This window comes from Podarcis erhardii (genome assembly GCF_964252035.2).
Source record: "Podarcis erhardii genome assembly, chromosome: 6".
Lineage (NCBI taxonomy): Eukaryota > Metazoa > Chordata > Lepidosauria > Squamata > Lacertidae > Podarcis > Podarcis erhardii.
In genome coordinates, this window is record NC_138510.1 from 14436153 (window position 1) to 14460392 (window position 24240).

At 44.9% G+C, this 24240-nt stretch overlaps 1 protein-coding gene across 1 annotated transcript in view; it reads right to left on the reverse strand.

The window, feature by feature from the left end:
• VAPB (VAMP associated protein B and C) overlaps positions 1 to 24240 on the reverse strand; it is a 46863-nt gene that overhangs the window by 7284 nt on the left and 15339 nt on the right. The window contains exons 2-3 of the mRNA XM_081868109.1: positions 12803 to 12955; positions 1938 to 2041 (exon numbers count right to left, since the gene is read on the reverse strand). Coding sequence (XP_081724235.1) covers positions 1938 to 2041; positions 12803 to 12955 — 257 coding nt within the window. The remainder of the gene's footprint in view (positions 1 to 1937; positions 2042 to 12802; positions 12956 to 24240) is intronic.

Genomic DNA, 24240 nt, shown 5'->3' on the forward strand with positions numbered 1-24240 from the left:
GCGAACCGCACAGGCTAGTTCTGCTTTCATAAGGTTTTGTTTCCCACGAGGAGCACATGCCATTGAGCAAAAATGCAGTGGGACTGCTCTTAGCTAGGCCAACTGGTTCCACCTATTGTGCTTGGCTGTGGGTTGCATGCAATGTGCCCCAGAAGCAATCTGAACATCGAGAGCAGCAGGGCTGTTTGCTTCTGGTAAAGGGCAAAATCCTTCACAAATGCAAGCCACTGGGATTAACCACAGCCTCCCACAGAGGTGGCACCCCCTAGATAGCAAGTTTGCAAATTAAAGAACAGGTCATTTTCAATTTGTGTGTGTGAGAGAGGGTTATTAGGACACTGGCAACTGCCTTCCAGATTATTTCAAATGACTTCTGCTCAATTCAAGGGGTATTTTGGTCTGTTGACCAGTTCTCATAAGCAATGTTCATTCAAAGTTCATGGTCAGGACCATACGTTAAGAGTTAAATATATTTTAATGCTACAAGCTGGGGTCAAAAGGACATGCTATTTATACAACTGAGCCACATATTCTTGTTTTGGTTCCAAAAAACATTTTAGCTTTTTCAATGTAATTGGCATTCTTTTTACAATCTTAGGCTTTGCTGCTTGTTTTTTGTATTTATACTGCTCTCCTGCTGCTATTAGAATATTTTGCAGCTGCTTTTGTGCTTTACAGATTGAAGATTTGTTGTTGGCAATTACATTATGAGTGAACATCACTGGTTGTATGCAATGAAGTTGCCCTGTTATCACGAGGGGTTCCACTTGTGTAATGGAACTTCCCCTCCCTCTGATCTCCCCATGGCCTGCAACCTGCTTGGGAGAATTGGGGGAACCCACAGAACAGATCGGGGGGGGGGGCGCGGCAACATGAGAAGAGTAAGAGAAAAGTCCTGTTGCACAAGCAAGATATTCTTGCACTAACGGAATGACTTCGTTGGATATAACCCTATGCTAATACGCCGTGAGCCACTTTCGGAGAGTTAATCCCTGAAAGGCCGTCCGTAAATATTGAAATAAATAAACGTGCATAAATAAATTGTAGACTTGCCGCTGGGCAAGATTCATCTGTACTTTTCACAGCAATACCATCCAACTCTAGCAACAGATGCAAAATCCGTAGGTATTAACCACAACCTAATATGGATAAGGGTACCCTGAATTTTCCGATGTGGCTCAGCCAGCACTGCCTTCCTCTGCGGAGAATACGAAGCCACACCATTCCTACATTATGCTGTAAGGGTATTCTAGATGTGGGGGTGACATTAGTGCACTTGCGGCGTTCAAGCATGCCACAGGGCCAACATTATTTACAAATCCCTCTTGCTGGTTTGGTTCATGCTAGAGATGTAAAATGTCCAGAAATGTTGGAAGCTGTGGGGGAGGGAGGGAGGAATTTGTTTTGTTTCTTCATCTTTTAAGGAAGAAAAAACCTGGGATCTGTTTTTGCAAAATTTTAAAAAGGCACACCCCGCCCCCCAGAACAGATTTAGGGTATGCATGTGGGGACGAGAGGGGATGAAGTTCCATTGCACCTGGGAAAGTCCTTGCACCAAGATAATGTGTTAGCAGGATACAGCTCAAATATGCTTGCAAAGTCCAGTTGCCTAACTTGTTTTCCTGAAGTGAATAAGTGAGCAAATAAGATTTCTCCTCAACAGACCTCTATGAATCTTGAGGCATTGGCACTCTCAGCAAGACTGCCAGTTCAATCAAAGGTATCCAGATTATCTATTTCAATTTTCATTTCTTGAAGGTTGTCTGACTTCCATTCCAAGCCCCCACCCCCTTTTATACCGCTAGGTGCTCCGCCTCATCTCGCTATTACACTGTGCCCTTTAAACAACTTGGCGGCTCTTGTTAAAAGGCTTTCTGCCATGTTATTCACACAGAAGAAAAACGCAGCACCTTGATAAGCCATTTCTCAATACTCACTACTGCTTCCATGTCTGAAGTATCGGGGGGTGCGAACATCGACTGAACCATGAACTTGTGTTTACTTTTTTCATTAGGGTCGTAATCAAAAGGCTGTAGCATCACTGAAAAGAGAAATCATTGCCATTAGAACCACAGCCATTTATTATTGCCACGATTGCATCTTTGCTCGTCCCCAAAAGCAATTCCTGGCAGCATCGATAGATGCAAGGAAGCTGGGAGCACCACAACATTAGTTTCAGAAGCTTAACCCCAGTTGCACAATGAAAATGCTTGAGCTTTTTTATACTTGCAAGCTACAGAATTATCAAGACTTGTGCAGCGCAAGGGCATTTGCCGTGACTGCTGAATGGGAGAAGGGAATGCGGTTAAAAATACATCCACTTTGTGTAGGAATGTTATTTCTTGGGTGGCATTTACTCAAATTACCCCAATAAGCTATTGTTTGCAGAGACCAGGTTCTCACCTCTGAAAAATGGAAAGCTGTTACTTCTTTTTACAAACCGTTAAGACAGATGCTTCATGCCTCCTCCCCTCATGCATGGAGGGAAGAGCGCACAAATGCTTTGCTGCAAGGATAATCAAACAAATGCCCTCTCCTCTTCAATGAGCTCATGAGGGAATAGCAGGGACTCTCCTGTTGACTGCACCCCTCCCATAGCGACACACCTACAGGAGAGTCCTCCCTAGCAGCTAAAAGCAGTGCTTCTGTGTCCACATCAAGGAAAAATGGGTGATTGTACACGCCTCGAGTTCATACACAAAATGTCCTTATCTACCTGCAATTTTCAGGATGACTACGTTGCATCCCTCCAGATGCTGCTAAACTATAACTCCCACGAGCCCCACCCAACATGGCCAATGTAGTTTAGTTGTAGTTTATAGAGTTGTAGTTTAGTGACCTAGACAGTCACCCCTGAAGAAAAGTAACTTCTTCAATTTCACGTTTTTCACTATTATCATCTGGTTTATATCACTTCTTTTCTCCCATATAAATCCTGGTCCAATCCTCATTTCCAGTTACAAGCATCCACGGATGATTACATCTGAGGGCATAATAGCTTTTCTGTTTGAGGTCTCCGGTAAAATTATCTCCCCCCCCCCCCAAAAAAAATTGGGAGGTCTTTGGAGTCAAACGTAAGCCTGGCTACAGGTTTGTGTGTCGTTTCTGCTAGTCAGGGCCAATGTGTAAAGTATTTGAGTTGCCGGCATAAACAATTCCTTTGCTGCCTGTTCCACCAGTTGTCACAACCCCAGGCATCTGGCACAAACCACGGCTAAGGGAATTCTACAAAACATCCAGAATGGAAAATTTAGGAACTTGTCCGTTCAGCGTGGTATGCTGAACTATGGCATAGTGTGTTGTCTGAACCCAGGCTCCTGGTTCATCTCTCCCCTCGCTAACCACAAGCTGCAGCCCAGAACCTGCATGGTCAAGTCATGCTAGCAAGTGACAGCAAGGCTTACCATGTCCAGCAACCCATGATTTTCTACAGGAGCTTAGGGTTTTGTTATGTAAAGAACGTGCAGGAATGCAGCAAGGAAAAACCAAAGCTAGGAAAGAGAACAAGGCCAAGGCTACTATGTGAGGGGTGCACACATACTAAGTTGTTGCTAATAGCAACAGACTACGTTTTGTTTAAAGAAAAAAAAAACACAAACATGTTTTAAGAGTACAGAACATTCAGCTTTTCCAAAGCTGAATCTAGGGCTTGCAACAAGAATGTCGCAATGAGACGTTTGGCCAAGCCCTGCCTGAAAATCTATGCAATGTTCTATAGTCAAGGACACATTCCAGTTCAACGTGACTTTTCCACTTCCTGCAGATCAGATATGCTGGCTCAACTTATTAGACCTTGCACACCAGTCTCCACACAGCAAGCGGCATATAAACAGATGTGAGCCCATCGCCCAGCTCCTGCTGCAAACCACCAGGCCCTAATCCACTTCTACTCCAATGCACCTATGACAGGGGGAAACCCCTGCTGCATTTTCCTGTGTTTTTGTATTGGAAGCATTCAAGAGATTTTCACGCCAACAGGAAGTGCGAAGAGATGCGTGGCTGCCGGGAGTCTATGCAGGGAAGAAGGACCGGGTAAAGGAGCTATGCAAGGACACAGTGTGGGGCAGCCCCGGCTTTAAGAAGCAGGGTGGTCATTTGCACCCATCCAAAGACGTCTTTTGAAAGCATAAGCTGGTTCCTCACGTTCTGCAATTTCACAGGGGGATCCCAAGATATGCAAGTCAGTAAGCTTTTGAGTTCTGAAGAATTTTTCAGCAGGCGAAATCATAGGATTGTAGAGTTGGAAGGAACCCCCGAGAACCATCAAGTCCAGCTCTCTGTGATGCAGGAACATGCAGCTGTCCCTTACGGGGATCGAACCTGCAACCGTGGCGTTGTCAGCACCACGTTCCAACCAAGTGAGCTTGCATGCTACTTTTAAGCAAGAGGTGGTCGGGGCTGCAGCACACAGTCCCAGTGCTCTACTTGTTTTTATTATTGCTTGTTAGCTGCCCTGAGCCCGGCCTTGGCTGGGGGCGGGGCGGGGTATAAATAAAAATTATTATTATTATTACTCTAGCATCCTTGGCAATGCTGCGGTTCAGGCTGGGGTGCCCTTTAAGGACTTTGGCACCATCACCTTGCATGGCTTATCAGAACTGAAAGTGGCTTTCCTTGGATTTCTCCTAGTCAAGAGGAGATCAAAGCAGAGGACCACAAACAGACTGAGAGGGACTGTCGAATTTCGCCAGTTGTAGCAACATCCTAAGTAGTTTTTAAAAAGCAGGTATTTAAACATTTATCTACGCCCCAGCCCTCCAGTTTAACCAAAGCAGCAGAACCAGTAAAATCCATACAGTGGTACCTCACAAGACGAATGCCTCGTAAGACGGAAAACTCGCAAAACGAAAGAGTTTTTCGTTTTTTGAGTTGCTTCGCAAGACGGATTTCCCTATGGGCTTGCTTCGCAAGACGAAAACGTCTTGCAAGTTTGTTTCCTTTTTCTTAAAACCGTGCATTCACTTCGAGGAGCAACTCATAGCACGCGGTGTGGTAGCCTTTTTTGAGGTTTTTAAAGACTTTGGTGATTTTTGAAGCTTTTCCAAAGTCCGTGCTTCGCAAGACGAAAAAATCGCAAGATGAAAAAACTCGCGAATTAATTTCGTCTTGCGAGGCACCACTGTATCTGTTAGCGAAACCTGGAAACTGAAGGGCCAGGGCACATAAACAGGTTGCCACTAGATGCTGGGGGGGGGGGGGAGAAGACGTTTGGTGTCAGGTGAGTCTCTGGAGTGTCCCAGCCTGAAAAGGCTCTTCTATTAAAGGAGACCTGTCTGCAATCATCCAATGAGGACTGAGCGTAAGGGTGTGAGAAACAGAAAAACAGGAAGTGGGGAGGGAGCTTCCTGGAGTGTCCTGAATGGTTGGCTGGCACCCTGGCCACAAGGACTCCACACTGAATCTTTTTTTTTTTTTTTACTGAAGGTTCCTCTTGCATTCTGTCATTCTGGAATCCAAAGGCTCCCACGGTCTTCTGAAGACCCCACCCTTCCTTGCATCAGGGGAACTTGAGAAGAGACAATTATAGCAAGAGCAGCACAGCGAAACACTCTGAAAGGGAAAAAGGGCTGAGTTAAGCAATTCCATGACAAATCACAAGAACATGCACGACAGATGTGCTGACAGTGCTGTTAATACACCAGCCATTTCCTAAGAAACTGAACTGCAGGCATGCAACGGACTCCAGAGTCCCAACAAATAGGGATTCTCTCCTGGGCAATTTGCATTCCAGTTAAGGATAGCTTCAAGGGAGCAAAGAAGAGCGAGCTGCATTTCTAAGCGGGATCGTCTAAAATTGCATGATTTCTGCTGCTAACCATCGTGATGCTAAGGAACCCTAGTGCGTGTCAGCTGACACCGAGGACAGAAATGAGGAGATCACACGTGGGCCCCGTGATGACTCAGTAAGGGGGACTCAGACCTTGGGGCAGCATCCAAACAACACATCCTGTCCATGCAAGGTTTTATGTTCGTGCAACAGAACTCCCACCCCAGCGGGTCCTGATCCCTCCTCAAATCTGCTCCAAAGGGCTGAGGAAACCTCTAGAACAGATTTAGGGAATGCACAGGCGAGAAGGATGGGGACAAATTCCATTGCACCAGCATAAATCCTGACGTTAGTTGGATGCCTCCCTTACTTCTCCCTATTTGTGGCTAACATTTATTCTATTTCTTAATCTTTAACCCAGTGTTCTCCAACCTTGGGTCTTCAGTTGTTTTCAGAATACAATTCCCACCATCCCTGACCACTGGTCTTGCTAGCCAGGGATGATGGGAGTTGTAGTCCAAAAAACAGTTGGAGACCCATGGTTGGGAAACACTGCTTTAACCAAAAAGGAGCCCAGCACAATAAAAGATAAAACAAGAGTAAATAAAATAAATGCTTATAAATCACCATAGGTAAAGGAAAGGGACCCCTGACCATTAGGTCCAGTCATGACCGACTCTGGGGTTGCGGCGCTCATCTTGCTTTATTGGCCGAGGGAGCCGGCGTACAGCTTCTGGGTCATGTGGCCAGCATGACTAAGCTGCTTCTGGCGAACCAGAGCAGCACATGGAAACACTGTTTACCTACCCACCCAAGTGGTACCTATTTATCTACTTGCACTTTGACATGCTTTTGAACTGCTAGGTTGGCAGGAGCAGGGACCAAACAACAGGCGCTCACCCTGTTGCGGGGATTTGAACCGCTGACCTACTGATCAGCAAGTCCTAGGCTCTGTGGTTTAACCCACAGCGCCACCCGCATCCCTAAAATCACCATAAACATCTATAAAATATCAGAACCTTCAAAATACAGAAATAACAGCTGCTGCTTGGAAAACCTTTTAGTAGAGCATGAGACTCCTAATCTCTGAGTCGTGGGTTCGAGCCAATGCAGGAAAAAATTCCTGCATTGCAGGGAGTTGGACTAGATGGCCTCCTAGATGGTCCCTTCCAGCTCTACGATTCCATGATCAAAACAGTGAAACCCCAAGCAGTAACGGCCTGCGTACAATATTTGGCTTGCCAGTTGTATGGCAAGCTGACATCTGATCAACCTGACATTAAGATGGATTCTGGTTTCAGCCACTCCAGATGCACACAGTTCCTTGCATGCTAAATGCTTAACTGAGCTCCTGCCATGGGGTAACACTCCCCTTCCTCCGTTTTTTAGGAACAGATATTTCCATGCTAGACCTAACCGTTAAGCCATTACATTAGCACTCATATGCTATCTTACAGTGAGGACTGACCATAGTTTGCACTTTAATTCTGGGTCTGAAGCCATTACCTTTCGTCATGTCCTGTTCCCTTATTGTGTTTATCCTCGATTGAGCAACTGCGAGCGGTATCTTGCTGCAGTTTTGTGCAGGCAAGTGTCTCGCTATACAGTGGTACCTCGGGTTAAGAACTTAATTCGTTCTGGAGGGCCGTTCTTAACCTAAAACTGTTCTTAACCTGAGGTACCACTTTAGCCAATGGGGCCTCCTGCTGCCCCCACGATTTCTGTTCTCATCCTGAAGCAAAGTTCTTAACGCAAGGTACTATTTCTGGGTTAGTGGAGTCTGTAACCTGAAGTGTCTGTAACCTGAGGTACCAATGTACATGCAAGCTCCTGACAGATCTCTAGAGGCTGTCCCTTAATAAAAACAAGAGCTCTCCTTGGAATCTGCTTTTACCACTATCTGTAAGGAGATATGCAACGGATAACACCCTGTCGTGTTGTGACATAATCTCCAACACTGCTGACAGCACTGAGGTTTGCCCCATTCCTGTCTGCTGATCTGCACAGAGGCATTCTCGATAGCTGCTCCAGTTATGGAACTCCCTTCCCTTGGAATCTCACCAGAGCCTAGGCAACTTCATGCAGCGCTGTTAAAAAATAATAATAATAAAGTCTTCTTCTGGGCTGGCTCTTGGTGGCTCTGGTCCAGCTGGGAGAAGGATGGAGGCAGTAGCTGGAATCCGGTATTCGGAAGAGCTTTCAATTAGATGCTTTGTCATCCCAAGTTTATTTTATGGTCTTAGCTACGAGCCCTCGGGGGCAGTGCAGGGCAAAAAGTAAACAAGTATTAATTAAAGCATGCTTTGCAGAAGGCCGTGCACAAAATTAAGACCACATGCTCCAAGGACACTAGAAATAAGCTGCTTAAAGGTGCAGCACAGGTGGGAGATATGGGGGGCTACGAAGCAAACACCAGGAGAAGGGAAATGGTCGTGCTAGCTTTGAGGGGTATAGCCGCCCTTTGCTTGGTTGAAAGTGTATTGATTATCCCTGCATCCTGCAGCTTCAGTCCTGGAAATGGACTCTTTTAAGTGCATTACTGATTCAGCCAGCTAACAATTAAATGCCACGTCATTCTGTAAAAGACAAAGCACGCGGCACCCCACCCCCACCCCCTTCACTTGTGGCAGAACTGAGAACTCCCATGTGAAAAACCTGACACGGCGGCTGAAACTCTGGTTTCTCAGGCCTTCTTCCATTAACACATGTGCAATTGAAGGAGGAAGGTTCAGAACAGGGGTGGGGACATATTTTTTTTTTCTGCCAGAGGGCCATCATTTCCTTCCTTTTATTTTTTGGGGGAGTGGGTCACATGGCCAGTGGGGAGCAGAAAAAAAAGGAAGGGGGAAATGGACAGCGCAATGGATATGAATTTTACCTTTGTGCAATAAGCTAGTTTACAACCCCCCACAAACCACCTCTTTATCCTCTACCCGAGCAAGCAAGAAGTATATAAATATGAGCCCCATCCTGTCCTGTCCCCTTTATAAAGACCTGAGGAATGAGATCATCACCCCACTCTTACTCACCATCCCAGGCCCCCCATCTGCGGCCACATTGTTCTTTCTGTTATCAGATCAAAATGATCAGATAACAGCAAAGGCTGCTAGGTTTAACGAGGGTGCAATGAGATTAAGGGCCACTATCTGAACGATGGTCTTGATCATTTGATTGTCCTTTTTATCCATTGTTGTCTTTTTAATTGTATATATTGCTTGTTTTATGTTGCTATGGCTATTGGCTAATATATATGAGCCCCAAGTTGCAAAACTGCCACTGAGATATATCCAAATGACAGTGGAAATGAGGTGAGCATTGTCTCTTCCAAGCATGCTTTTTTTTGAGGGGTGTGGTGGGGGTCCTAAAGTGAGAGACAATTGGATGACAAAGAACACAAATAATGGCCTATCCAATGTCATCAGGTGCTGATGGTAGTCTGGAACACAAGGAGGAACGCCTGCGAAATCAGGTTGTCTTAAGACACTAATTTTAATTGATATTTTTAATTTCTGTGTAAACTTGCAGTCATATATAATGGAGATAGAGGCACTCAAACTACAGTACGTGAGAGCTCTGGGTTACCTGCCTGGTGGAGGCCCAGAGGCATTTACCCAAAGTAAATTTTCCACTGCTCTATTTTGCTGGGGAATTTTTTTTAAAAAATGCTTCATATATTCAGTATCACCAAGGAATGGATGCCAATCACAAATTTGGCATTAGGCAAACTTGGCAGCTTTACATTTTTAGTTTTGTTTACTAAATGCAAGTTAAAACTGACATGATAAATTGGATCAGAAAGTTTTCTGAGGCAAATTATGATATGGAAATTATCCTAACTTGCACAGGAAATTTTCCGGATCATTTTCTGATTCAAAATTTTCTGGAAAGCCCACACCACTGCCTGTAGGGAACAGATTATAAATGCTCAAGTCTGCTGAAGTTTTAACGAGTTTCCACTAAGCAGAGAAAAAGTCTGCCACAGGCATTTGGGAACTGGTGATAGGAACAGAGCAGGGGTGAGAAACCTGTGGCCCTCCAGATGTTGTTGGGCTCCATATTCCTGCATTTCATGGGGCTGGACTAGATGACCCTTGGGGTCACTTCCAACTCCACAATTCTATGATTCCATATCCCTATCAGCCTAAAATGGCCAACCGTTTGGGATGAAGGGAGCTGCAGTTCATCATCAACATCATCATCATCATCATCATCATCATCAAAAGAGTCACAGATTCTCTATTCCTGAAGTAGACAAAAGGACTGGAAATGTTCAGGGGGAGGGGGATTTCTTTGTTTCCTCCCTCCCAGGCTCCCCCCATTTTTACAACGGAAAAGGGGAGAAAATCTGAGGGAACATCGAAGAACATCCTATGGACAGGCCTTCTCCTTTGGAATGAGTGAAATGCCTTTGCTGGACAAGGACTTACTCTTCCAAAATGTTCAGTATGAAAATTGTTGTGCAAGACAGTCTACTGTATTAGAGGATAATTTCTGTGTAAACTTGCAGTCATATATGATGTTCAAAATCTAGTGTGTGTATGTGTGTAATTTGCATTTAGAGGAGGTCGGCATCTTTATGACAGGAGCACAAGCTGTTGCGAATTGCTGCTTTCCTTGTTCTGGTGACCTCTGATCTAGGCCCCATCTAAACCATACATTTAAAACAGTATTATACCACTTTTAACAGTTACGGATTCCCTCAAAGAATCCTAGGAAATCTAGTTTAAGGGGAATAGCCACCTCCTTTCAACTCCTAGCACTACAAAATCCCCACAGTTCCATGGCAAGAGGGATTGCCTGTTAAAACCACTCTGGAAGAGGTTGGAGGTGTAGGAAAAATCTGCTATCCTTCGGACCAGGTACCTCCCTTCCTTGGGGGTCAATCTTGTCACCTCTCTTCCGCACATACCTTCCTAGAAGGCGTTTATACTTTTGAGGTTGCAATCCTACCTGGGAGTTAAGTCCACAAAACACAACACACATTATCTCTGCATAAGACTGCTCAGTAAATTCCATAAATACAGTAGAATTCTATAGATGCCATCTAAGTCTCCTTCGGCCAAAAACAGTTGTATTTGTTAGTGATATTCACAATGCAGCTATCAGCCAGGTTTAAACAAGCATTCAGGTGAAGCCTTCCCTTTCAATAGAGAAACAGCCAACATGGCTTAAAGGTGGCCATCACAGTCTGACAGGCAATGCTTCCTGAAAGGTACATTTACCCAGGAGACAAACAGACCTAGTTTAAAACGCAGGTTTAAAAGCTGCCTATTTTATGCACTGGGTAGTAAAGAGTTTTACAAAGTTCTACAAAAATTTTACAAAGAAAAATTAAATAACCTTTTTTGGCAGCCAATCAGAGTAATACCCACAGCTGAAGAGAAAGACACTGCATGCATTTGTTTGTAAGAAATAATTGCAGAAAAGTGCACCAAGAACTAGCCTTGTGCATTACAAAATAAGGCTCTAGTTGCAATCAGATCTTTGAGCACCAAGGAACTAGTGGCAATTCTCATGCATATAAAAGTGTAGCTGAAGAGCACATTTTCAATAGAGCTGATGGTTTAATTAAGGCAGACATTAACCAAATTGATTTAGTATTTCCATCTGTCCTATTGAGCATCTGAAGTCTACAGACTTAGCATGCTTAAAAGGTCATATATATCTATACTTGTTTTATTCTACATGTTAAACTGCTCTTGAAATCAACTGATAACGGTTAAGAGATGAACGGGCCTGTATTAAAATAACAGCACAAACCTGCCAAAAACCAGGCACTTTTAAATCCCCCTGAAATCAAGGAGATTAATTTAAGCATGTGTTTAATCTTCCACTCAAGTCACTACTAAGTTCACCAACTCCCAACTATTTATTGCGCAGCAGCAAACTATTGTTTTAATATAGCTACCATCTGAAGCCATGGTTTGCTGTTGACTTACAAACCATGGCCCTTTAAAAATACGGCTTTGCATCGCTTGAGAACCTAGCACCCTTTCTTAAACAGTTTGGACACTCTGTCCTGTCCCAGGAAGGTTAACACACTACAAGGGAATGAGACAAGAACAGCTGGAAAACAAAACAAACTTTCCATGCTGAAGGTTCCAGGTTCAATTTGTTATCTCCAGTTAACAGGATCACATAGGAAGTGATACGAAAAACCTCTTTCTGAGACCCTGTAGAGCTGCTACAGTATGAGCAGATAGAAGCTTGACTGTCAGACAGCTTTATGTACCGTATTTTCGGGCGTTTAAGATGACTGGGTGTATAAGACAACCCCCCAACTTTTCCAGTTAAAATAAAGAGTTTGGGATATACTCGCCGTATAAGACTACCCCTCTTCCAACACACACCAAATAAAAATTTAAAAAACCAGTCTCCAGTCCGGCTCGAAAATCTGCTCCACTTCCCAGTAGCCGAGGGCTTCTGGGGCCAATTTTCAAGTGTATTTCTGCTTCATCTAGAGAGCATGGTGTCTTCTGCTTTAATTTGCTGTCGTTTTATCCTTTGGTGGGGAGTTGCTGCAGGAGCTGCTGCTGTAGCCGGCGTATAAGACAACCCCCAACTTTTGAAAAGATTTTCCTGGGTTAAAAAGTAGTCTTATATGCCAAAAAATACAATATTCACCATTTGCTACTGAGTCCTCCTCATTTGCTAACTGAGCCATTATTTTTCTATAACAATTATCTTTTTGTACCTCACTGTTTTCATTTAAGTTTTTATTCCTCATTGGTTTTGCGCAGTATTTGTAGTTCAGCAGATTTGCTCTAAATCATTTTAAAATTAATGATCGAAAATGGATTGCCTGCTTTGTAAAGTTCATTTTTCATTATCCCTTAATGAATCGCTTCATAAATGAAACGACATAATTAATAAAAAACAGAGCTTTTACTTAACATCTCTCCCTTTCTCTGTTTGCTGTCCTACTATACCAGGAGGCTAAAGCAAGCACACCTGGGGAAATGGAAATGGGGTTCTTAAAATAAGAGATCACCGTGCTCATTGCAATGTTGGGGCTGTTATGTCAGAATAACTTACCAGACACATTAATTGACGTTCCTGCATCTATAATCCCACTGTTGGGTCTTACGCAGTATCTGCGTGGTGCTGTGGTCTTCACCTTGAAGCACACATTTCTGTCTGTAGGGTTGCCAAGTTTCAGGTTCGTGGTGACGACGTCTGTGAATGGGCCTGCGGGACGAAAAAAAGGACACGTCAAAACGTTTTCCAAATATTTCAGAAAGTACCTTGGGCTTTTCTATTCCTACAGATGTGTGCACCTACCAGGAGGCTTGAGCTCAGAGTTCGAAATTAGCCAGGTGCCAATAACATTTTGAACCTGGCTATCGCCTACCTGCGACCAAGTGAAGGTGCCCAAACTCCACGATGGCGCCTGACATCTCCACCATCTGGAGGTCTATGGATCTTGACCATTTTCACACCCTAGCAACACTTCCTTGTAGAATTCTATTTGTTATGTTTTACCAGCAGTGAGAGATTTTACTTTCTTGGGCTCCATGATCACTGCAGATGGTGACAGCAGTCATGAAATTAAGAGACGCCTGCTTCTTGGGAGAAAAGCAATGACAAACCTAGACAGCATCTTAAAAAGTAAAGACATCACCTTGCCAACAAAGGTCTGTATAGTTAAAGCGATGGTTTTCCCAGTAGTGATGTATGGAAGTGAGAGCTGGACCATAAAGAAGGCTGATCGCCGAAGAATTGATGCTTTTGAATTCTTGTGCTGGGGAAAATCTTGAGAGCCCCATGGACTGCAAGAAGATTCAACCTATCCATTCTGAAGGAAATCAGCCCTGAGTGCTCACTGGAAGGACAGATCCTGAAGCTGAGGCTCCAATACTTTGGCCACCTCATGAGAAGAGAAGACTCCCTGGAAAAGACCCTGATGTTGGGAAAGATGGAGGGCACAAGGAGAAGGGGACGGCAGAGGATGAGATGGTTGGACAGTGTTCTCGAAGCTACCAGCATGAGTTTGACCAAACTGCAGGAGGCAATGGAAGACAGGAGGGCCTAGCATGCTCTGGTCCATGGGGTCACGAAGAGTCGGACACGACTAAACAACAACAACTAGCACAATCAGAATGAATTTCAGGAAACAAACAACAACAAAAAAGACTTTCAAACCGTCTGGCCCAAAAATGGCAACTAGGCATTCCGTTTTGGAGGCTGCAACCCTGGTTAAAGGAGCTTATAAATCTGAGCTTCTAACACTGCCTCCTCCTGTGTGCTGGGACCCCATGACAGACACACAAGAGGCAAGCCAAGTTATCATTCCTTCTATTTTTGTGGTTCAGACCGTGTGTGGCACTACTTAGGTTGCCAAAATAGCACAAAGGTCTGCACGATCCAACATTTGCAGAGCTATTTTTTTAAAAGAAAGAAAAAACCCTACAGCAGGGGAGGAGGGCCAAATAGACTAGAAAGGACTGAGCATGCAATATGTGGTATAGAATAATGGTTGGAGGAAACCAGGGACGTGGTGGGGAGAGGGTGGAATTGATTGACCTGAACCTGTACCAAAACACTCTGCAGCACAGTATTTTGTTGCAGGCCCCCAGTTGCTGACCCCCTCCCGAACTGTAAAATGGGGATGAGGCCAGGGCACAGGCGATGTCTAGCTGCCACCCCAGCGAATTAATAGCTAAGCTGACCTCTGGCCCCATAACTTCCTGGCTCACAACCCTTGCTCTTTACTGTGCAACACCAGCACTTGATTCCATTTGTGTACTGCTCCGGCAAATGTTTTCTAGAGCGGTGTTTAGACGTATGAGGTTCCCAACTTTAAATAGCAGGGCATGCAAATCCTTGTTAGCACCAGTTATAAATAGCCCCCTAGTAAACTATATTATAACTCAGCTTGCAGATTCTCCAAGTTTCTAAATGGGATGTTGCTATTATGGGCAGATATGAAAGGTCAGGAGTTAATTACTTCTCTGGTCAATAGCTGAAGGAAGCTGCCAGAGGATAAAATTTCAGGTATGACTTCTGACTGCAGTTTAGATTTTTATGAGTTCCCTTCTAGCCTAGAACTGTTTTGGTTTATTTTATTTCATTTTTGTGCTTCTTTATGAGAAGATGCACAAAATTTGCACCAGACCACCACAAGTTCATCTTACGTACAGTGTTACCTCGGGTTAAGTACTTAATTTGTTCTGGAGGTCCGTTCTTAACCTGAAACTGTTCTTAACCTGAAGCACCACTTTAGCTAATGGGGCCTCCCGCTGCCGCCGGAGCCTGATTTCTGTTCTTATCCTGAAGCAAAGTTCTTAACCTGAAGTACTATTTCTGGGTTAGCAGAGTCTGTAATCTGAAGCGTATGTAACCCAAGGTACCACTGTACTGTAAAAAAACCAAAGCAACACAAAAAAACCCTCATTATTTTCCCTAACATTGCAGAATTTTGATCAAGATTGGCCACTAAAAGGTTTATTAAGAAGCAACAGCATACTCGCAGATATGCTTTCTGCAAGTGGTTAATAGATTCCCTAGGAAGAAAACAAAATGGAGCATTCTTCCTTTCCTTTCAAAAAGCTCCAAGTAGGCACATGGCAGAGGTTTATAAAATTATGAGCAGCATGGAAACAGCTGGTATCCCCCCCCCCCGTAATATCTGAAGTTAGGGGAGGCGATTTGCTTAAGAATCGGGTCAATTGACTTATGGAACTCATTACCACAATATGTGGAAACAGTCACTAGTTTCATATGGTTTAAGGCTAGATGCTGAGATTAGATGAGAGCTGCTGCCTTCTTGACTTGTTTGTGCGGTTCCCAAAAACATATGGCCAAGTGGGTTTATTTTTAGTCTCACCCAGCAAGACGAAGTCTTGTGTTCTTTAATCTGCAGGACTGACGGCAAGCTAGGCAAGACAGGTCAGTCTTAACAACTATTTTCTTTGCAGTAATTTATTGTATTAATAAAAAAATTATCCTGACTTCACCATAAGGTCCTAAAGTGGGTTTCAATAATACACAACTATAAACAAAATTAGAACTGTTCCACCCATAAGAGAATGGTATAAATAGTGGCTGTAAGTGTATATTTAATGTGCATCATAATCCTCTGGACTTTTAATCAGATGTTATTGGACACAGTGGACCGATCTGTGTGTTATGCTAAATAAACCGTGGTCAATAAGTGGAAGCCAGTTTTTAGTCTGCAGTGTGGATGCCATCAATTCTTACCTAGCAACGAAAATCAAACTGCACAGTGCAGCCTTCCTTCCAAACAGGAATAGGTAAAGCACAACCACACACAAATCCAAGTCTAAACAAAAATATGTTATGTTTCTCCAGGAGAAAATAATGCGGCTCTATGCATCCTTTATCTGAAGGCCCAGACTCATTCTAGAAAACTTGTTTAGCAGGAGGGATTTAAAAAGCCATGGCTCGCCCACTGCAAAGAATCCTGGGAACTGTAGCTTGATAAAAGGGGTGCTGAGAGTTGTTCTCAGATTCCTCTCTCAGACCTACAATTCCCAGAGTTCCTTGGGAAGACAGACTGGTTGTCAAACCTCTCTGAAAATGGTGAGGTGGAACAAGGGTCTCGTAACAATCATCAGCACCTTTAACAAACTGCAGGGGAAACTAAAACGAACACAATGCACTAAAAGTTAATAATGAGAAGATCAGAATGGAATTTTGGGGTGGGGGGGTGGGGACCTGGCTATCAGCTACGCTTTGATCAAGAGAGCAAAAGGACATATTCACAAATTCACACCCTATTATATTGTTCTGAGAAATTTTACAGACTACAATAGTTAGCAGCCCAGAAGCCGGCGAACAATTCCTCCCAAAAAGAACATAGAATACTGCATAATTTCCAAGTTTGCCACAGTTCATTTTGTACTTAATATACCAGCGGCGCATCAATCTAAACTAACCACTTTGTGCAGTGGCATTACAGAACTGCATATATTTTCAAGTAAAATGTGTGCTAAAGGAACTATGGCTAAAGAACATTATGTCTATTCTAAAAGTTCAACGCCAGCCACACAGCCCAAACAGTTGAGACCTTGTATCTGAAGAAGTGTGCATGCACACGAAAGCTCATACCAAGAACTGACTTAGTTGGTCTTTAAGGTGCTACTGGAAGGAATTTGTTTTGAGTTGAGACCTTGCACACTCTTACAAGGGGGCTTTGTGGCAGATGAGTCAATGTCCGCCAAGCTTGAAAGCCACTACTCTGGACTACCTCTACTGACAACAGCACTAAAGCAATCTTTTTTAAAATCACCACCAACGACAGGAAGTCGGCACAGAATCCGTAGCTAAATGCTTTGGTATTTTAAGTGAGGCACTTTCTGTATTTTAAAACAAAGGAGCAAGCTAACACATCAATACAGACAGACAGTACTTAATGCAACATGCATTAAAAATAAGAAGCCACATTATATACCTCTGCTGTAATTCTAGCCAATGGGTGGTATTCAAGTACTGTGTCCCAACTGTACAAGGATTTCCTCTTGCACAACAGGCCTCCCCCTTCAACACAGCTGGCACCTTCCCCAAGTCTTTTCCAGGGAGTATGGGGAATCCCATGCAGGGGGAAGAGAGAGGTGGAGACTAGTAGCACAAGTAGGTATTGTCGCGCTGGTTAAATGTTCACTTAGTGCTATTTTGGATTCCACCCAACCTGCCTTACCGTTGGATTGTCTTGCTAAAGATCAGCCTTTCATGAACTGATGCCCTCTTGTGTGCTGGTTGAGGCTCATGGAAGTTGTAGTCCAAATCACTAGGCTGGAAAAGGCTGGTACAGACTGTAGGACAGCACCCCAGGAATACACACGGGAGTTTGTTTGTTTTTGCACCTGCAACTGCCTTTGGCCCTTCCTTGTAATTTCCTGCAATGTGCTGCAGGGAGGATATATACCGTATTTTTCGCCCTATAGGACGCACCGGCCCATAGGACGCACCTAGTTTTTTTTGGGGGGGGGGGAAATCAAGGGGAAAAAATTTATTTCCCCCCCAGGTTTGCGCAGCCTTCCCCAAGCTAGAAGAGGGAGACAGAGCGCTCCGTCTCCCTCTTCTGCCTTCAGGGACAGCCTCTCTAGCCTCCGTGGGGCAGCGGCTTGCCCCGCTGTCCCCCGAGCTTGTGGGGCTGGCGGGGGGGGGGGAAGCAAGCTTGCTTCTCCCCCCGCCAGCCCCCAGATCAGGTCGGGGAATAGCGGGGTGGCGGCGCTCCGCCTCCCCGCTATCCCCCGAGCTTGTGGGGCTGGCGGGGGGGGGAGCAAGCTTGCTTCTCCCCCCCGCCAGCCTCCAGATCAGGTCGGGAAATAGCGGGGTGGCGGCACTCCGCCTCCCCGCTGTCCCGAGCTTTTGGGCTGCAGGCTGCTGCCCGCAAGCCTTGCGAGCCCGCGGGACCTCCCGCCGGGCTTGCAAGGCTTGCGGATAGCTTCCTGAAGCCTGGAGAGAGAGAGGGGTCGGTACTCACTGACCCCTCTCGCTCTCCAGGCTTCAGCGAAAGCCTGCATTCGCCCCATAGGACGCGCACACATTTCCCCTTCATTTTTGGAGGGGAAAAAGTGCGTCCTATAGGGCGAAAAATACGGTATGCATGATGGAACTGCGACTGCATGTAGAGAAGAGGCACCCTTTTGCTCTCATTTCTACCAGTTAATATGTCAGTTTCCATATAGTCATCAATCTAGCCAGCACAGGCTTTGCATCCATGGTTTTTAAACTAGAGAAAATGAGCAGGGATTGTGGGGAGGGGTAATGAAACTCACGTTTATGCAGGGCTCTTTGGTGCAATGGGTCAGTGCGCCTGGCTTGGTGTTTCGAGCCCATCCGGGGGGCAGCTGCGGGATGGATTCCTGTATTGCAGGGGGTTGGACTAGATGACCCTCGGGGTCTCTTCCAATTCTGATTCTATGCACACACATGCCATCATTTAGCATCTCTAAAGCTGTGTGTGACAACTTTTCACCTTCGTCTTGCATCTCTGGAGACGCATGTAATTAAGCCAGCGTCAGCATAATCTTATCCTAAGAACGTTGTAAAATGGGAAGCCAGGAGGATATGCAAAGTAACAATTTCTGCAAGTCCCTTGTTGGGAAACGTTCATTCGAAATATGGAAAGCTTAAAATTGCAAAGAGAGAATGGTAGTCTGCCTCTACCTTTATCATCTGCCACCAACTTAAAATTTCATACATTCTAGTTGCCAGGCATATTTCAAAGCAACATGCAGATTCTACACCCACCTAAGTCTATGTGGATCAGATCATGGCTCACCACACAGCTCTTGAGCACAAAAGCTGCATAATGAGAAGGGCTAAGGGTCTGCCATGCCAGATAGTACATTAACCAGGTTTTGTCTCAACATATGGCCCATCATCCACTCTACAAGCCATGCAGCTACACCAGTCTTCTCCAACATTCATGCTGACTGAGGCTGATGGGACTTGTAGTCCGAAACAACTGAAAGGGAATCAGGCTGGAGAAGGTTGAGCTACACCGGAGGACTACATGGGGAAATGCTGAACCACTTTCACTTAGAACACAGGAATTGTATTGCAAAAGGGGGAAAAAAGAGAAAGGACAGTGATTCATCGAAGAGAGTTCTTTCCAGTTAAACAAAAGGAAACACTGTATAGGACAGAACCGTAATTAAAAACTTAAGCCACAATTTCTACATTCAAACCGGAAAGGGGAAACATAAAAAAACACAAACTGAACTTGATTAAAATGCCAAACTTGAAACGCTGTGCATTGTTCTGCAGTTTATTTACTCTGGATTGATTAATCCTGTTCCACTTAAGTCCACTAGATGCACAGCCTCTGCTTGGTAGCAAAGCTTCCCACCCAGCGCTGCCCTCTCCCCCAGTTAAGACTTTCCTTTGGAAGAGCACAATGGAAACTCCAATGGACTTTTTCCCTACATACCGAAAGAACAAACAAGTTTTGTAAGCTCAAAATTCCTTGGAGCAGGAGTGGGCAGACTTCAAAGAGAATCTATGTTGTTTGCATTAAAACTCATAGGTCCACCAACCAAGGTAAAGGTAAGAGACCCCTGACAGTGGACTCCAGTCACAGACGACTCTGGGGTTGCAGTGCTCATCTCACTTTATCGGCTGAGGGAGCCGGCGTTTGTCCACAGACAGTTTTTCCAGGTCATGTGGCCAGCTTCTGGTGCAACACTACATAGAAACCAGAGCAGCACACAGAAATGCCGTTTACCTTCCTGCCGGAGCGGTACCTATTTATCTACTTGCACTTTTTGGCATGCTTTTGAACTGCTAGGCTGGCAGGAGCTGGGACAGAGCAATAGAAGCTCACCCCGTCGCGGGGAATTGAACTGCCGACCTTCTGGTCGGCAAGCCCAAGAGGCTCAGTGGTTTTAGACCACGGAGCCACCCGTGTCCCTACCCACCAACCAAAGGCAGATGCAGAAAATAGGGGAGACACAGAAGTAAGGAACATATCCTGCCTTAGCACAGCCTCAAAAGTTGGTTTTAGTACCAGAACTGGGCTCACCATCTTTTCACTCAAACTTCCGCTCCCAATCGCTCCATCCTGCCCCTACTTCAGATTTTGGTAACATTACTTAGAAGCATTTCATAGTTATTTCCATTTCTGGAAAATAAAAATATGAGGCTCAAAAACACCTGGGAATTTACTGCAAATCATTCAGAAATTTACCAGCAGATCCTGGTGTGTCTTCTGCCGATCTCTGCCTTAGGGGGCTGCTGGTTATTTGGCAAAAGCACTTTAGGGAGATAACGCGAAGGTGATGAGATGCCTCACCTGTCACCGAGGCGGAAGCAAACACTCCTAGGAAACTGTCGTGTGCAACTCAAAATGACAATCTCCCAATATAATTTATCTGGTACGTTATTGTTTGGTGCATTTTGGACCAGCAACACAGCCGAGTGGGACTCTAACAACTCTGCAACACAAACAAAAATAGCCACCCACACAGCAAAGTATGCACAAGTTTCAAAAGTCTTCCTTGCTTAGGTTTCGGTTTCAAACAAACATCTGTTTTGGGTATTGTTTTGTTTTGAAAAAAAGGATTAACGTTTTGGATTCCATAACTGGGCTGTCCTATTTGTTCACAGGATATGAACTGTATGTATGTGTAAGAGTTAGAGCAGAATTGTGTAGTCTCTCAGTGTTTAAGGTGTAAGAGAGATCTCAAGGCCTAGATGAACAGGCTGGGACACCCACCCCCCTATGTAACACAGACTTGCAAAAAAATGCGGAGCAGCTTTTCTGACCTTGGTACCCATCAGATGTTTTAGACTACAACTCCCATTTGTTTCAACCTGTGCAGTTTTGATGCCAGGTACTGATGGGCGTTGTAGTCCAAACACCCAGAGGGCAAAGGTAAAGGTAAAAGGTAAAAGGTAAGGTAAAGGACCCCTGGACGGTTAAGTCCAGTCAAAGGCGACCATGGGGTTGTGGCGCTCATCTTGCTTTCAGGCCAAAGGAGCCAGCGTTTGTCCACAGACAGCTTTCCCGAGTCATATGGCCAGCATGACTAAACAGCTACTGGCGCATGGAGGACCGTGACAAGTGCCAGAACACACGGAAACGCCGTTTACCTTCCCACTGCATTGGTACCTATTTATCTACTTGCACTGGCATGCTTTCGAACTGCTAGGTTGGCAGAAGCTGGGACAGAGCAACGGGAGCTCACTCCATCGCGGGGATTTGAACTGCCGACCTTTCGATCAGCAAGTCCAAGAGGCTCAGTGGCTTAGGCCACAGTGCCACCCGCGTTCCTACCCAGAGGGCACCAGGTTGAGGAAGAAATGGCCGTGAACCCACCAAATCCCTGCCCTTTGCAATATTATTTATTAAGTATTAATCACAAGTCGATGTACAATATAAGGTAACCACCTTTCAAATGCAAGACACTCGGGATTCAAATGCAACTTGCAGTAAGGCGCTCAGCTCTGGCGAACACACACACACACACACACACACACACACACACACACACACACACACAAATGTGCCACAGTTCATATGTAACACCTACCCACTCCCTACAAGCACCACAAACTTAATCTTTAAAACTAACTTCACACAAAGAAGCAGCCAATATAAGAGGTCTGGTGATACAAAATGTTTTTTGCCTGGCACTGAAATCAATATATATGAGTTGGTGCAAGGCAGACTTCCCTAGGGAGAGCATTCCAAACATTGGGGAGGGGGCAACAGCTGAAAAGGTCTTCTCCCTTGGCAGCACCTTTAAACCTTTTTGGAGAGCGAAGGAATATATTGTTTAGAAAAGATTCCCTCATCCGTCACTGGATTCGTACTCAATTGCAGCAACCAGGCAAATTCATACAGTGGTGCCTCACAAGACGAAAAGAATCCGTTCCGCGAGTCTCTTCGTCTTGCGAAGCAACCCTATTAGCGGCTTAGCGGCTTAGAAAAAGGGGGGGGGGGAGCGAAAAAAATCGCAAGACTCGCAAGACGTTTTCGTCTTGCGAAACAAGTCCATAGGGAAATTCGTCTTGCGAAGCGCCTCGAAAAACGGAAAACCCTTTCGTCTAGCGGGTTTTTCGTCTTGCGAGGCATTCGTCTTGCGGGGCACCACTGTACTTACCAGTCTGATGTGGTAAAATCTTTCAAACACATCAAGTGCACTGGACCACTTAAGTATAAAGTTATTGTCAGATATGTACGGCTCTATCTCCATTAGCCAGGCAGCAATGGGCCCAACGTTACCATTGTCTACTTCATAGTTGTGTAGCATGTTCTAGGCTGGAGGGTATGTACTGCTGGCTTTACTAAAACAGCTCCTCATCCATAAAAAGAGAGAGGCATTCAAGCATGCCATCTCATGGAAGCTCTTTGCACTCATCACTGTGGCAACTGCCTCACCTGTCACCAATTCCTGTGTGTACAATGTTGTACAACTGGCTTTTAACCTGGCCAGTGTTTCCCAAACTTAGGTCTCCAATTGTTGTTGGACTACAACTCCCATCATCCCTAGCTAGCAAGACAAGTGGGTCATGGATGATGGAAACTGTAGTCCAAAAGCAGCTGGAGACCCAAGTTGGGGAAACATTGGCCTAGAGCAGAGCTTTCCAAACTTTTCATGTTGGTGACACACTTTTTGAAACATGCACCATTTCGCGACGCAGTAATTCAGTTCTGCATCGTTTTGTGACACAGTAATTCAGTTTTACTAGCAGACCGGAAGTTAAACTAACCCCTTTCCAGCCCCGGGAGGAGCATGGGGAGCATTTGTGCAACACGCTGACACGCTAACGTGTCGTGACGCAGTTTGGAAAGCTCCGGCCTAGAGGAACTTCCAAGCCTTTCCTCACATTCAGCTAAAGAAGGAGTGTCAACCTTTTTACACCAGAGACCTACTTTTAACAAAAACGACGGAGGCCATCATTGGAGTATGTCATGTGCTGAAGAACATGGCAAAACAAGACAGTCATCTGCACCACTCGGACTGATCTAAACCCATTGCACAGTTATAGTTATTTTATTTTGAGGATTTTTATTTTATTTATTTCACAACTCTTTCACCCAAACTTGTCTGCTTCTCTGTTCATTGCATTTTACTTATTGATTTATTTATTTGCAGGCGGGGGAAGAATGATGGGTGTTTATCACCATTCTGGGAAGACTCAACCCGTCCAGAGTTCTCCTGCATGCACAGACATATGGGGTGTGGTCACAAAAGGCTTTGGAGACACTCAGTCTGTATGCACACCATACATTTAAAATACAGTGGTACCTCGGGTTAAGTACTTAATTAGTTCCGGAGGTCCGTTCTTAACCTGAAACTGTTCTTAACCTGAAGCACCACTTTAGCTAATGGGGCCTCCCGCTGCCGCCACGCCGCCGGAGCACGACTTCTGTTCTCATCCTGAAGCAAAGTTCTTAACCCGAGGTACTATTTCTGGGTTAGCGGAGTCTGTAACCTGAAGCGTATGTAACCCGAGGTACCGCTGTAGATGACTTTCTCCAAAGAACCCTGGGAACTGTAGTTTAAGGTTGCCAAGAATGGAGGATTGACAAAGGCCATTCCCCCAATCTTTTCTATGCAACAGAGCAAACTAGCAAGGCCTGCCCCCCCCCCAGCTATAAAGCAGTACTTTAAATGATTTGATGTTCCTTGTTTTCATAGGAACCAACAAGGCTTTTCCTCTTAAGTTTGCAAGATTTACACTTGAACCTGTGACAACCCAACACGAGTGGAGAACATAGGAAAAAATTTCAAGGCTCAGGGTAAGAGAATAAGCAGAGAACAGAAGGACAGTTACAGGCATATATTGTGCTATTCTCTCTGAACAAGGGGGCGGGGCATTGTTCAGTACAATGATTTTAACAGTTCTGGTTGTGCTTACAACTTTTATCTGGCACGAGCACTCAAAGGACAGCCCTGTGCAGAAGCAGGAAAAGCAGAAGAAAGGAGGTTTCTGTTTGCTGGATTCTCTGACTGCTCATTGACCATTCCCAGTACAAAGCTGAGATAGCAAATAGG